Raw genomic sequence first — 15,012 nt, forward strand, 5'->3', positions numbered from 1 at the left:
AGACACAAGCAATGTTGTGCAGGCCCAGCAGGGCTGGAGGACACAGAGGCAGCAGGTGAGTGTGTATGTGTGTGTGCATGCATGTATGTGTATGTGTGCATGTGTGTGTGTTTATGTGTGCACTTGTGGGTGTATGTGTGTATGTGTGCATGAATGTGTGCATGCATTGTGTATATGTGTGCATGTGCATGTGTATATATGTGCGTGCATGTATGTGTATGTGTGTGTGCATCTGTGTATATGTGTACACATGTGTGTGCATGTGTGTAATGTGTGCGTGCACGTGCGTTGTGTGTGCATGCACATGTGTATGTGTGTGCATGTGTGTACATGTGCGTGTGTGTGCACATATGTGTGTGCATGCACTGGCAAGCACACACAGGCCTAGAGGAGCCTCCACAAAAACCTTCATAAAAGCACACTCTGTGGAGTGCTATGTACCAGGTATACTGCCCTTAGCATCCACTGGCTCACTTAATCCTTCCTACAACTCTACAAGGTAAAACTTAACCTTCCCAATTTACAGAAGTGGACGCTGAGACGCAGACAGATGAAGGGACTGACCCAAAGTCACACAGCCAGCAAGAGCAGAAGAGGATTCAAACTCTCCCCAAGAACACCTGCTCCGCTTTCCCTTTCTCTCCAAATACTGCCTGGCCTCACTGCCCAGCCCTGGCCTCACCTCCCTGATGGCTCCCCCACCCACCCCTCAGGCCACCTTCAGCTCCAACTGCCCTGCCGTCCAGCAGGCAAGGGCCTCTGTCCACCCCACACTCTTCCCCGCTACCCACTGACCCAGCATCTGCAGGGAGCCACTGCATGCCAGGCGCCAGGCTGAGGTAAGGGAATGCAGAGCTAGAGTGACCCGATGCCCACCTTCCTGGAGCCCACAGGCACGAGCGGGGTGTGGGGATGTGCACCTTCAAGCTCCGGAGCTCCCCTTGGTCTAAGCCCCCAGAGCTGCTGCCAGGAGATAGGCAGCTCCCTCTGCTAATCTTGGGTCTCAAAAGGCCACTGGATGCCTTCTCCGCTGCTGCCTGCTTGAGGATTAAGGAACCCAAGAACTGTAAGTAGGGGACCGGCTGCAGAAGGAACAAGGCCTGGCTTCCTCGCTGAGGCGCCAGCTGTATGGCCTCGGTTAGCCATTTCCCTTTCCTGGCCACAGCATCTTCTTCTGTGACAGGAGGGGGTGGGAGCCAATGTCTCAGGTCCCTGTACGCCAGCATCCTCTGACACTCAGGCTTGTTAAATCCAGAGACTAACCTGAGGGTGACATGTATGTCTGGGTGCATGTGCGTGTGTCACCCACACATCAGCCGTCAGCAAGGGGTCCATTCCTTGCCCTGAGGGAGCATTGAAGGGCGGTGAAAGAGGAAGGGGGGAGAAAGGAAGAAGAGAGGACGGCAGAGGCGAGAGGAGGGGGGCCTCCCAGTGTCACTGCTGCCTCCCTCTTTGCACTACCCTTCCCATCCCTGTCAGCCTGCCCTCAAGACCAGGAGCAGCTCTGGAAACCTGCCGGATGGAAGAGATCAGGCATGTAACCGCTAAAACCATTTTCCAAATGGGAATTCATTTCCCCATGGGTCTCCTGCCAGGCTGGTCCCAGAGGAGCCCGACTCCTCACCACCAGCCCCACTACACACACACACACGCACACACACACAGGCATGGCACAGGCACAGAGTACCACAGATGTGGCTGGCCCCCGCGTGGAAACACAGGCACGGCAACACACAGTCGCTTCAATCCACATTTAGAGACACATCACACAGGTACACAGAGATCTAAAACACAGATACACATCTGTTGACATCAGAAGCTCAGAGAGCCAAAACACATCCACAAACAAAACACACAATTAGATAACCCCCGACACACATACAGAGTCCTAGGTCCTCCTGTCACCCTTTCCTCACCCACTTTAACGCAGCAATCCAAAATGTTTGGCCTGAAACAAGCCGAAAGTCCAAGGCCCTAAAGAAAATACAATCAGCCAAGCGCGGTGCCTCACACCTGTAATCCCAGCATTTTGGGAGGCCGAGGCGGGTGGATCACGAGGTCAGGAGTTCAAGACCAGCCTGACCAACATGGTGAAACCCCTTCTCTACTAAAAATACAAAAAATTAGCTGGGCATGGTGGTGGGTGCCTGTAATCCCAGCTACTCGGGAGGCTGAGGCAGAGAATTGCTTGAACTCAGGAGGCGGAGTTTGCAGTGAGCTGAGATCGTGCCACTGCACACCAATCTGGGTGACAGAGCAAGACTACATTTCAAAAAAAAAAAAGAAAGAAAAGAAAAGAAAATACAATCAAGGACCATTTCAATGTGTCTTCAGGAGCCCAGCTACAGGCTACGGCACCTCTAGGAAGGAGCAAACCCCTGCATCTCCCACTGGCCCCAGCTCATTTCCCAGAAGAAGGTGAAACCAGAGCCTCTGGGGCAGCCAGGGCGGGTGTACAGATGTGGGCACATATGGGTGTGGACGCATGAGGACGCATATGCAAGGGTTCTGATGGGGGTGGAGGTTGGCTGTGTGGGCACGGCCAAACACTCCCTCTCCAGACCTTCCAACTCCTGTCCCCTCTGCTTGTGCAATGGCCAAGGCCAGGGCCAGCTTAAGGGAGGCCCCGCCTGGGAGGGCGGTCCTGGCAAAAGGGTGAAGGCCAAGGCAGATGGGGCATTTGATGAGCACTCACTGATGGCCACGTAGCCTGGATGCCCAATTCCTAGAGTTCTCAGAGTACCGCAAGTGATCCTCCTGCCCCCAGGGAAATGGGACAAATGAGAGGGACGGAATATGACCCTGGGCCCAGGATGCCTTTCCAAGCCCTCTTGATTTTCCCCATGTTGAGTTCTCTGCTCACATGATTCATGTAATCCTCACAATAATCTCGTTTTCTTTTTTTCTTGAGACGAGGTCTCGCTATGTTATCCAGGCTGGTCTCGAACTCCTGGGCTCAAGCAATCCTCCCACCTCAGCCTCCAAAGTGTCTGGGATTGCAGGCATGAACCATCAGGCCTGGCCTGCACAGCAATCTTAGAAGGAGGATGCTATTACTAGCCTCATTGACAGGTGAGAAAACTGAGGCTCGGGAAGACATTTGCCTTCCTTACGAAACACATCTACCCACTCCCAGAGCATGAGCTAAGGTGGTCTCACCCTCTAGGGAGCCTGTGCTGCAGGCAGCTGGAGGACAGTGTACTATGTCCTGAGCCTGCTCTGAGAGCCTCTCTGTCCTTCCCAGACCACAGGCTTGCCCAAGTCTGACTCCAGTGGAAAATGCCAGTCGGCTCCAGACCCTCTGTCAACAGGCCCCGCTGGGGCCAGCAAGCCCAGAGAAGAGCCCCCACCCCACAGATGGGCAAGGCCAGGCTCAGGTCAGCCCAATCCAACTCTCCGGCCAAGGCCCAGGCCACTGGCAGTGCCCCTGGCCTGGCTCCGGATTATGTGTCTTCCAGGGCCTTCCATCTGTCACTTAGCCCTCCATACCCAGGACAGAATTCATTTCCTTTTAAGAGAGCCAATGATCTGCTTTTCCTACATCTTTCCCTGTCTTTTTTCTTTTTTAATTAGAAATTACTCTCCCAAAGTCCAGAGCCTGGAAGGGAGAAGCCACCTGGTCACCAGTTCCGGCTGCAGCTGCCCACGCGCTCCTGCCACCACCCTCCTTCCTTCCTGAGCCTCTCCCAGGCTCCTCAGTGCCCACTGGACTCGGCAGATGGACACTGTCTCACCTCCTAATACCCCGTCCAAGCAGGGAGCAGGGTACATAGGGGAGTGCGTCAGGGACTCCCCAAGGTCAGCCTATTCTGTTCTGGCCGGTTTGTGAAGGAACCCCAGTTCCCAGGGCCCAGGGAAGACACACAAGTCCCTAGGTAGGCTTCTCCTCTCCGGGTCTGCTGCCACATTGGCCATGGCGCTCCAAGACCACAGTACTAGAGCTAGGGGAACAAGAGGACAGGGGTTGGAGCAAGCAGGAGCTCTGCAAATGGGGAGCCAACCAGTGGCCCCCCTCTCTTTCACCCCTCCAGCTCCAGGCTGTGGGTCTGTCTGACCGTGGACGTGACCTGCAGGGCTCAGAAGTTCTCTGGCCTCCCCCACAGAGCACACACTTGGAGAAGCGAGGTCAGGCACTGTGGGGTGCTGTCACTTGCACACCCGTGTGCTTAGGCACAAGCCGGCACAGGTGCACACCCACGGGCACAGACACACACGCACACTCAGCACACATGTGGGTGCCCACATGTCTTTGAGGGGCTCCAGCATAGAACACAGCACCACCTCCAAGGCCCACATTCCAGAGCTGACAAGCAGGTCCCCTCAGCTGTCTAACTAACTGTGGCTGCCTCTGTCCCGGGAGAGGTGGGTAGGGACACCCAGGACCTCGCATCCCACTTGGGGACTAGTCAGCACCTTGGTAAGAGGACATGGAGGTAAGAGGACAAGGAGACTTTGTGGGGAGCCTCAGCTGCCTGACCTCCCACCATCAGTGGGAGGGCGCCACTGTCAGGGAAGGCACCCCTCTTCCTGCTCTACCCAGCTCCCTTGCTGCCCCCACCCCAGTGCCCACCACCAAAAGGTGCCCCTCACACAGCCCTAGACCCCTCCATGGAGCGAGAAGTAGGGGCATGACCAAGCCCTCAGCCCCAGCGCCCCTCCGCCCGGCGTCTCTAGGCTGGGATGGGCGGGCCCGCAGGCATCCGCGGGGTCTTACCGTGGAGAGTGCTCCGGGTGATCTGTCCCCCCATCTCCGGCGGCGGGCAGTGCTGCCACCTCTGCTGGGCCGGCCGGCTGGTCACCGAGTCGCCCCGGCCGGCTGCTCCCCTCCTCCTCCCCCGTCTCCTCCCCCGCGGGCGGAGACCGGCATGGCAGGGCCGAGGCCCCTCCCGCGCCCCCACGCGCCCCCACGCGCCCCCTCCCGCACACGCGCACGCCGCCCGCCCGCGGCCAGCCGGCCACACGCGCGCGCAGCATGCACACCCCTCCGGCCGCCGCCTCCCCGCTCCCACCCACTCCAGTCTCCCCACCTCCCGCGCTGGTACAGCCGATGGGATCTGTCATGTTTATTTACATAAGGAGGAGGAGACTGGAGGCTTCCTGAAATAGCAGCGAGCTCCAGAAAGCGAGCAGAGGCGCGCACACGCACACACATCCCCATCACACACAGCCCCATCCCAGGGACGTAGTGACACACACAGCCCTCCCTGAACGCCCAGGCCGACAGCCATTCATTCACTAGCCTCATGCACCTACTACATGCAGAGGTCCTGCTAGGTGAGAGGGGACCCCCTGGGAAGCAAAACAGACATTGTCCCTGCCTTCAAGAGGTTCACAGTCAAGCTGATGGAGCTGTTAACCAAGTGCTAACACGGTTTCTGTCTTCTTCCAGGCTCTGTTCCAAGGGCTTTGCAAGTATTAACTCCTTTGGTCCTCACAGGCTGAATGATGAGGTCAGTAGTACAGTCATTATCAACAGATACCATCTCTAAGATGATGATGATGATGGTCTTACAGATGAGAAAACTGAGACAAAGAGAGGCTGCTCACCTCAAAGGTGGCAAGGCTGGAATGCAAACCCAGGTAGTGCAGTACCAGAATCCAGGCTTTTCCCCCCACACCAACCTGTCCCTTTAACCATGCACATACACATACACACACACCACACACCCCAACACAGACCTGCACTATTCTTCTGCATCATGTCACACAGATGTGCATATACATGGGCTCATAAGCACTTGGGAGCATTCACCACTGAGCGCACTCAGCCATCTACTGGCCACCAGACATGTACTCACATGGTTACATACACACCTCTGAATGTCCACAGTCAACATATGCCTGCTTCCACAGACTCACAAAGTTTCTAGAGAAACCTTAAGGTGGACACTGGCACCCCACACTCAGGGAAGAGGGAAAGGTGGGAACAGAGGGGGAAGAGGGAGGCTGGGATGGCAGGCCCCTCCAGCCCTGGGCAGGCATACCGGGAGCCCAGATCATCATCAAGAGAGCAGCTGCCATGATATGAGCATGCACTGTGCACCAGGAACTGTGTGGGTGGCAGCGGCTATGATGATATCTGTTTTACAGAGAAGAAAGTGGAGGTTCTGAGATGCTAAGGAGCTTGCCTGAGGTTACCCAGCAGGTCACAGGCAGGACCAGGACTCAGGCCATGTCTGAGGGACAATGTCACCATCCAACACAAGCTCAGGGGCCTCTACCAGGAGAACAGGACAGCACCCTCCTCCCTGGCCCTGGCCCGGACCCCAGCCCCTGTCCTCAAGGTCTGGGATCTTGGACCCCAGGGAAAGGGCTGGGTGGGAAGAGAAAGCCAGTGGGCAGGTGGGAGGACAGAGGGGTAGGGGCTGAGGAAGGGGCTATGGGAAAGGTGGAGGCTGCCGCACAGCAGATGGAACTCAGAGGCCTGGGCCCTGTAAGGGACTGGACTGGGTCCTGAGCCCACAGCTCAAGACCCTGCTGCTCCCACTTCTGAGTGGGTCTGGGGAAGTGGTTAGGAGAATAAGGAGGGACATTCAGGCCTGACCTACAGTCATTAGCAGAGGGCTGGGCAGGATCTGGGGGAGAGCAAGCCCAGTCGGCCGATGCTCCCCTGAGCCAGAGGCATGCCCACGACTTCCGGGAGAAGCCACGACACCCGAGTCCACACAAGGCAGCCCACTTTCCACAGGCACATACCGGCTCGTGGCTGTGCAGAGTCACACGTACACACATGCACACACTTCCTGGCACACGTACCCAGTTCCCATGGGGGCGGGAAGCTAAGTCAGTCTGACAAGGAGAAAGTAAGCCAAACTCCTTTTGTCGGATAATGATCATAATAACAGCAAACACGAGGCCTTACGGCGTGCTCCACACTGCCCTGAGCGTGTGACGCATTTAACTTGCTCAATCCTCACGACAACCCTAAGAGATCAGTGTATGTGTATGCCCATTTTACAGATGGGGAAATTGAGACCAAAAGAAGATGCTTTGGAGGCTGTTCCTGTAGCAGCAGAGTCACCCTCCACACCCTGCCTGCCTTTTAATACACCCGGCTGGCCCCTCGCCCGCCAACCCCTCGCACATGCCCAGCCTGGCCTTCCTATGGCCTCACACCCAGACATCAGCCTCCCTCTCACCTTGGTTCCTGCCTTCTCCTCACTTGGAATGCCCCCTTCCCATCACCCAGCACTGGAACACTTCTTCTGGGAAGCCTCCCCAGGGCCCTAGGTAAGAGTAAGTCCCTGTTCTTGGCACTTATATTTCCTCTGAGCTCCTGAGCTGGGCATCTCCTAACCCTTACCTTACTCTGTCCTATACAGAGAGAGCCATGGCCTGGCTGGGGCCCTATCTGCTTGCCCCAGCTTCTCCTGGGTGCATCTCAACCATTTAATTCAACTCTACCCACATTTATTGATCCCCTACTATGTGTCAGACACTAAGGATGCAAGGGTGGTCCTCAGTGGCAGGTCCTGGCTCTCGTAGACTTCCAGTCCAGAGGGAAACAGACATTTATAAGTAGCCTCACTAAGGAGCACATCATCACAACCTGAGGAAAAGGGTCTGAAAGAAAGGAGCAAGGTTCTAGGAGGCTCAGGACAGGCTTTCCTGAAAAGCAACAGTGAAGGCAAGATCTGAAGGCTAATGGCCCTGTGCTGTGGAGGTGGCTTAGGGGAGAGAGTGAGTACAACATAGGCAAAGGCCCTGTGGCTGGAGGGAGCTGGTGTGTTCCAGAAGCAAGGTTGGTATGGAACAGGGTGAGCAGGAGGAGCCTCAGGAAATGCTCCATTGCCGAGCCAGGATGGGTCAGGGATACACCAGGAGGGTCTTGAGGAGCAGGGTGAAGACTCTGGCCTTCTTCCTGAGAGCAATAGGGAAGTCCTGCAGCACAGAGGCAACAGACCAGACCCACATTTCAGAAAGTCACTGTCCCATCTGGTTGTGAAGGATGAGGGAGGAGACAGGAGGCTCAAGGGGAGGGGCCAGCAGCAACATCCCGCATCCCGCACCCCGCAGGGTGAGCTTTGCCTGACTTAGCCTCACTCCCCTCAGGCTTCACATCACTCCTGCCCCTGCCCGGAGCAGGCACTCAGAAAACATCTCACAAACAGACCTGAAATCATGTAATTTTCAGACACAGTACTGTGGGAAAGCAGCCAAGTGGTAAGCAAGCAGGGATGGGGGCAGGTTTGGGGCTCCACAAGCTGGGAGTCCCTCAGATGAGCAGCAGCCCCAACTCTGGCCACTTGAGTGAAACAGAACAGAGAACTGGGAGGTGGCCTGAGTGGCCCCCAGGCCTTTGACACTGCAGTCTAAAGGGGTTTTCCCACAGAAGTATGAGCCTGTTTCCCACAATCACTTCCCCAAATAGGATGTGGCAATCAATGTCCTGTGTCTGAGGCTTCCCTCTGCTGTCACTTCCTCAGGCAGTGTCCAGGACCTCTAGAGGGAGAGGCAGCCCCGGGATATGGCAAAAGAGCTGCACCCCTTCTCTGTTTTATTCACTGGGGCATCCCATAAAATTTCATTTGGGGCCGGGCGCAGTGGCTCAACACCTGTAATCCCAGCACTTTGGGAGGCTGAGACGGGTGGATCACTTGAGGTCAGGAGTTCAAGACCAGCCTTGCCAACATGGTGAAACCCCATCTCTACCAAAAATATAAAAAATTAGCCGAGCATGGTGGCACATGCCTGTAATCCCATCTACTGGGGAGGCTGAGGCAGGAGAATCGTTTGAACCCAGGAGGTGGAGGTTGCAGTGAGCCAAGATTGTGCCACTGCACTCCAGCCTGGGCCACAGAGCGAGACTCTATCTCAAAAAAAAAAAAAAAAAAATTCATTTGGCCAAATGATTCTGTTACTAAAAGGGTGAGAAAATCACTAACATACATCATTCATTCACTTATTCATTCATCAACCATTCACTGAGTGCCCACCTATGCACCAACTGGTGAGCAGGACCCAACTCCCGCCCTGCAGAAGCCAGGGGTGTAAAATGGGCATGGATGGAGAAACAGGCAGTTCCAGATCCCAGCAGGAGCCAGGCTGGGATTGAGGAATGAGGTTCTTTCAGCTCTGGCTAAATGATCTGTGTTCCATTCTGTAGCCGCACTTTGGAAAGGATGTGAAAGGGGAATGGAGAGGCTATAAGCAAATATATAGCAGAAGCTACAAATGCTACCATTTATTGATCGCTTACTGTGTGCCAGGCACTGTGCTAAGTATCTTATGTATCAGCCAATCCCAAAACTTCCCTTCTGGAGTTATAATCATCCCCATTTTCAGGCTATAAAACTGAGGCTTAGAGAGGTTATTCTGAAGGCAAGACAAACGAGGCTTCAAACCCAGACCTGCCTGTCATCAAAACTCATGCTCCATCCAGGAAAGGGCAAAGGGCAGGGGGCCCTCTTGCTTAGAGGAGAGAAGACAAGGGGACAATGGACCGTCTCCTTAAGGAAGCAGAAGGGTTCTATACGGCAGCAGAGCCTAGACGTTTTCCAGTGGACAGAAGATGACATTCCAGGGATGAAGCCTAAATGCAGGCAGAGGACAGGCAGTAAGGCTGGACTTCTCATCCGCTAACAGGTGACCCAGACAGACACTGGAGATGTCATCCTGGAAATTGTGAAGAACACAGACCCACATATGACCTGGGTGGGGACTTAATACCTCAAAGTGTGCAGGCAGGAAGCAGGGCTGGCTGTGCCCCTGGGGGCCTGGTCTGACAGAATCCCCAGCTGCATCTGTCCTCTCATGCCATCTAGGGAACCTTAGGCCCCTTGGCTTTCTGAACCCATTCAGCTCCCAAGGCCCTCCCCACCACTATAGCTGTCCCTCCTTTCCCTGCCATCTCCTGTCCCCTGACCCCTTTCAGATAGCTCCTCTTCCCTTGGGTGCCATCTTGGTTTCCATGATGGTCTACCCAGCTCAAGGCTTTCCTCACCAAGTCCTCTCTCATCCAGGTTCCCCAAGGCCTAGCACCTCATTCCCAGCCTAAACCTGCCCTCTCAGAATTCAAAGTCTAAGGCAGAGCCAGCAACTCCAGAATAAAACATGGAACAAATTCACTGGGGAATAGAAATCATCAGAGTCACAGTCACCAAGCTCTCTAAGGGGGAAGAGCCTCCAGAGAGCACTGGGGCCAGCCCCTACCTTCAAGCAGGCAAAGAAGTTCGGGCCCACTTTACAGGTGTAGCAAAGAAGGCCCAATAAATGATAGAGACTTTGCCAAGGCCACACAGGGGATGGAAGGCAAGGAGGACTGGGACCCAGGAGTAATGTCTTCTGCTGCTATACCTAACATGACATACAAATCCGGGCATCAGGAGGTATAGAAGACAACACTGGACAAGGGAGGGGGTAACTTCTTTTTATGAAGTAGGGGGAAGTGACTAGGGTCTGAGGAGGCCAGGAAGAGGAGGTGACCCTGCTGTGGAGGAGCTGGGAGGCAGCCCCTTGCTGCTATAGTGTTACCTTCATCAAGAACAAGGGATAATTTGATTGAGCTGATGAGCTGCCTCATCAGTATTTGAGGCTTATGGCCATCCTGCCAGGGCCCCATCCTCTCTACCCATTAGGCTGGGCCTGGCACCAGAGAATAGAAAGCAGGGAACCCCAGCTGAAAGCTTCCTCCTATGCCTAGAGCCAGGACAAGAGTGGAGGCTGCTGCCTCGAGTCTGGAAGAGTGAGAGATGAGGAGGGAGAGGAGAGCAAAAGTACCCAGAGACGGAGAGTGCAAGCCATGTGCTGCAGAGAAACTGGAGCCAGGGAGCCCAGAGGGCGTCCTCGGGGGCTGGGACAGGTGCCCCAGCCGTGACAGCTGCCAGCCGCCCAGGAGGATGGGAACACAACAGGTGCAGAGGCGGGGTGGAGACTGAAAGGGAATCTGAGCAAACAGAACCTGGATGGAGTTGAGGTCTCTCCCTGCCAAGGCCCACTGCCAAGCAGCCCTTTCTCGGCCTCTCCAAGACACAAACACACCTGCTCGTGCTCCCCAGTTCCAGGCCTCAGGGCCAGCATGGCCAGCCTAGACTGGACAGAAGGGAAACCATGCATGCCAGGCAGAAAGGATGGAACAAGGAAGACACCAGGTTTCTATTCCCAGGACAGAGTGTGCCAGACAAAGCCCACACCCACTGAGTCCCTAGCTGGAGGCAAACATTTGCCTATGATAAGATCTGTGTCACAGGTCAGGAAGGGTGGATGGATGTGCCCACCTCACCCACGTGGAGAGTGGGAGCTCTGGTCTTCAGGTTGGACAGGCAAGCTACTGAGCTTCTCTGAGCCTCTACCATCTCTTCTCTATGGTGGAGATCACATGGCCCAGAAACTTGTGAGAACTGAATAACATAACACCTGTGAGGGCCACTGCCTGGCTCCATCCATAACAGCAACGCTTGAGAGTCAGACAACTCGGGAATCCACGTAGAACTGGAAGGACTAAAGTCTCTATCCCAGCCTTGGAGAAGAGTGACTTGGGATGCAGGATATGCGTACAGCACTAAGAGTACAGCCAGGCGCGGTGGCTCGTACCTGTAATCCCAGCATTTTGGGAGGCCGAGGCGGGCAGATCAGCTGAGGTCAGGAGTTTGAGACCACCCTGGCCAACATGGTGAAACCCTGTCTCTACTAAAAATACAAAAATTAGCCAGGCGTGGTGGCACACCCCTGTAATCCCAGCTGCTCGGGAGGCCGAGGCAGGAGAATCAATTGAACCCGGGAGGTGGAGGTTGCAGTGAGTCGAGATTGTGCCACTGCACTCCAGCCTGGGTGACAAGAATGAAAACTCTACCTCAAAAAAAAAATACATGTTACCCCAAGGCGGAGAAATAGAAGACCTGCTTTAATAAGAAACATTTACTCAGTACCCGCTTACTCTGCACCAGGCACGTTCTAAGCTTTGCATGTATGATTGCATGCGTGCCTCACATGCAAATGCCATTTCAGAGCACTGGGTAGCAGTCAGTTCTTCTAAGGAAGTAGATTAAACAGTCCCTTGTCACCTGGTTAGTGCTGCGCTTTTGTTCAGGAATAGAATGAATTTTAAACTGGAAGCTAGCCTTTGTCCCAGCAATCACAAGTGATAAATTAGCAGGGTCTGAATGCATAAGATTTGCTCCCTACACCAGAACCTGGATGGGGAGGGTGAGGAAGGGCAGGTGATGAGACTTTATGGGGAGAGGAGACACAGAGAAATAAGGAGACCCAGGGTGACACAGGAGACAGGACGAGCGCGGGATGTGCTGGAACAAGACATGGGCCTCGTCCATCAGGGATGTGGAAACACACTCTGCTGATCCCTGCTGGGCCTGCCTGGATTATGAGAAAAGCTGGCAGCTGATAACGGGAGGTTAAATCCCTCCTCCACAGGCAGAGATCCTCCTCAATCCATCCCTCCCTTCACCTCCACCCCACGCACACACTCACACTCACATACACACCTTCAGCCCCCCCCCACGGCTCAGCCTATGCTCCTGGTGCCCACTCCTTCTTGTGTCAGGCCTCCAGCTAGCTGAAACCACCCCAAAACTGGGAGGCCCCCTTCCTTCCTCTGGGGATTCTGCTTCCTCTGGCTCTTGCCTGCTTCCGCCTTTCCCAGGTCCAGCTTACAGAGGGATGGCCAAGCCCAGGACCAGCTGACTTGGCCTCCACTTCTGCTCCCATGCCCTGGCCCTGCCCCTGCCTGCTGCCCCTCCTGGGGCCTCTCACTCCAACCTTTGGGCTCAGATACTGGGTGGGTGTCAGTAGCTACAATAAAGTGACAGTACAGGACCCCACAGGGGCTCAGGCCCTTGGCTGGGGTACTCCCAGTATGGCCACTGGCAGCTGGATCCCAGTGCTGTGACACAGCAAATACTACTCAGTGCCACCAGTGTTGTCTACACTAGGGGCTTCACAGCACAGGTGGCGGTTAACAGTAGGCTCCAGAGTCAGACTTCCTGGGTTCAAACCTTGGTTCTGACATCTACTAAGTGTCCATTTCCTCTTCTGAAAAATTGGGTTGATAGTAGTAGTGCCTAGCTCCTAGGGCTACTGGGGAGATGAAATGAGCTCATGCATGTCGTGTGCTCAGAACAGTGTGGGGTGCATGGGAAGCACTAGTATGTAGTAGCACTATAGATGAGCTACTCCTGACCTCTATACAAAGGCCCTGACCTTACCCTTCCTTACAGATGATGAAACCAGGACACAGAGGTGGGGAACGGCAGAGTCGGGATTTGATCTCAAGTCAGTCTGCCCAGAGCTGTTCTATCTGGGGGCTTCTTCCCCTCAAAGCTCTTTAGCCACAAAAGGCCTAGTGGCCTGGTCTCCCCCCACCTCTGACCTGGCTCCCCTGAAGGGCCTTTAGCCCATCAGTAGGGGGTCCTGGCACCTCTTCCTCTGAAAAAACTAGGCAGGAACTTGACAAATAAGTACCCAAATCAATTCAGAAAATTACATCTGCTGCCAGCATCTTGAAACATCTGCTCTGGGCCCCCAGAAGGGAAGGAACTCAGCACCCTAGATGGGAACATTGAGGCTTGGGGACACTGAATACTTTGCCCAGGTCACACAGCTAATGCTCAGCTAAGCTGGGATTTAGAAACACACCTACTGGACATCAGAGCCCAACACCTGCCCCTCTGCCACGTGGCCTCTCAGAATGACCCAGCTCTTAAAAGCTATGAAACAATGTCACCAATGTCTTACTGGATCTGCAAAAGTACCCTATCAGGTACCACAGGACAGATGCTCATCCCTTTGTACAGAAAGAGAAAAACAGAGGCTCAAGGAGGTGGAAATTAATTGTTAAAGCTATAAAGTGCCAGAGCTGGGCCAGAACCCAGATTTCAGACTCAAAGAGTGCAGGCCCCAAGGCTTTGTCTGCTGCAGAGTGCTGCCCCTGAGAACAGCCACCTTCGGTTAAATAAACACAGCATCAGTCAGAGGGACCCAGGGCCACTGCACCCACAAATGTAAAATTTGAGTTGGGCACAGTGGCAAACGTCTGTCATCCCAGAGCTTTGGGAGGCCAAGGCAGGAGGATCACTTGAGCCCAGGAGTTTGAGGTTACAGTGAGCTATGATTACACTCCTACACCTGGCCTAGCTGACAGAGTGAAACCTTGTCTCTTAAAAAAAAAAAAAAAAAAGTGAAATTTGATCCCAATGTGGACTGCCATGGACTTTGGCTGTAGTGTGCCCACAGTCACCATCCTACTTTGCCAGAGTCCCCGTCATGCATCCAGGCACCCACCCGCAGGCCTTGCCCCAGCCAGGCTCTGGGCCACTCCCACACTAGGGGTCAGAGCTTCAGCACCACATATGTCTCCAAAAGAGAAAATGGGGATTGAGGCGGGGGGTGCCAGCTCTCACAGGTCCCAAGGCATAAACCTGAAAATGCTCCAGAAAGAAAAATGGGGTGGCAGATCCCTTGCAGGAGCAGAGGGCTTGGCTTGGCTCAAAAAACAGGAACTTCTGTTCTCATACAGCAAGGGTGAGAGATGACTTGAGTCCGGCCACTGCACTATGCCAGCTCTGTGCCTACCACTGTGGGCCATGACCTAGAGCCCAGAGGACACCGGCCATGCCAGCTGCTGGGCCACAGGCAAGATCCCCAGGCACAGAGGTACCTGTGAGTAATGGGGTCCATGCAGTGCCTCTCAGGAAAGGCCAGTGGCTTTCATCCCCACTGAGTCCAGGAAGGAACTCTGTCCCCTGCTACCACACCTCCAGTCCTAGCCCTAGACTGAGTCCCTGACCCCAACCCCAGACAACCTCACATCTCATAGCCCCACAAACAGGGGCTTTTAGTCCCTAAAGACCTGGGGACCGTGGGCATGTGGCCGGCTCAGGGCTGCTGCCCCACCCTCCTGAGCCAGAGTTCAGGTGTGGCCACCAAAGGGGGCTGTCAGGACTGTGGTATTCCTGCACAAAGGACAGCCCAAGGAGGGGAGCCACCACAGGGTGACTGCAATGACAGAAACCCACCACTCTAGCTCCTAGCTGTTCCCTGCAGCTGCCCCATCTCGCA

The 15,012-nt window shown here is 54.8% G+C and overlaps 1 protein-coding gene across 2 annotated transcripts in view; it reads right to left on the minus strand.

Moving 5' to 3' along the window:
* Nucleotides 1-15,012, minus strand: part of NEURL1 (neuralized E3 ubiquitin protein ligase 1) — a 96,341-nt gene that overhangs the window by 32,197 nt on the left and 49,132 nt on the right. The window contains exon 1 of one of the 2 annotated variants that reach the window (XM_055250173.2): nt 4,715-4,981. The exons of the other annotated variant lie outside the window; for it this stretch is intronic. Coding sequence (XP_055106148.1) covers nt 4,715-4,748 — 34 coding nt within the window. The 5' untranslated portion in view covers nt 4,749-4,981. Of the gene's footprint in view, nt 1-4,714; nt 4,982-15,012 lie in introns of those variants that run through there. 2 annotated transcript variants of the gene reach the window in all.

The sequence above is a fragment of the Symphalangus syndactylus genome, chromosome 2 (assembly GCF_028878055.3).
Source record: "Symphalangus syndactylus isolate Jambi chromosome 2, NHGRI_mSymSyn1-v2.1_pri, whole genome shotgun sequence".
NCBI classification, from domain to species: domain Eukaryota; kingdom Metazoa; phylum Chordata; class Mammalia; order Primates; family Hylobatidae; genus Symphalangus; species Symphalangus syndactylus.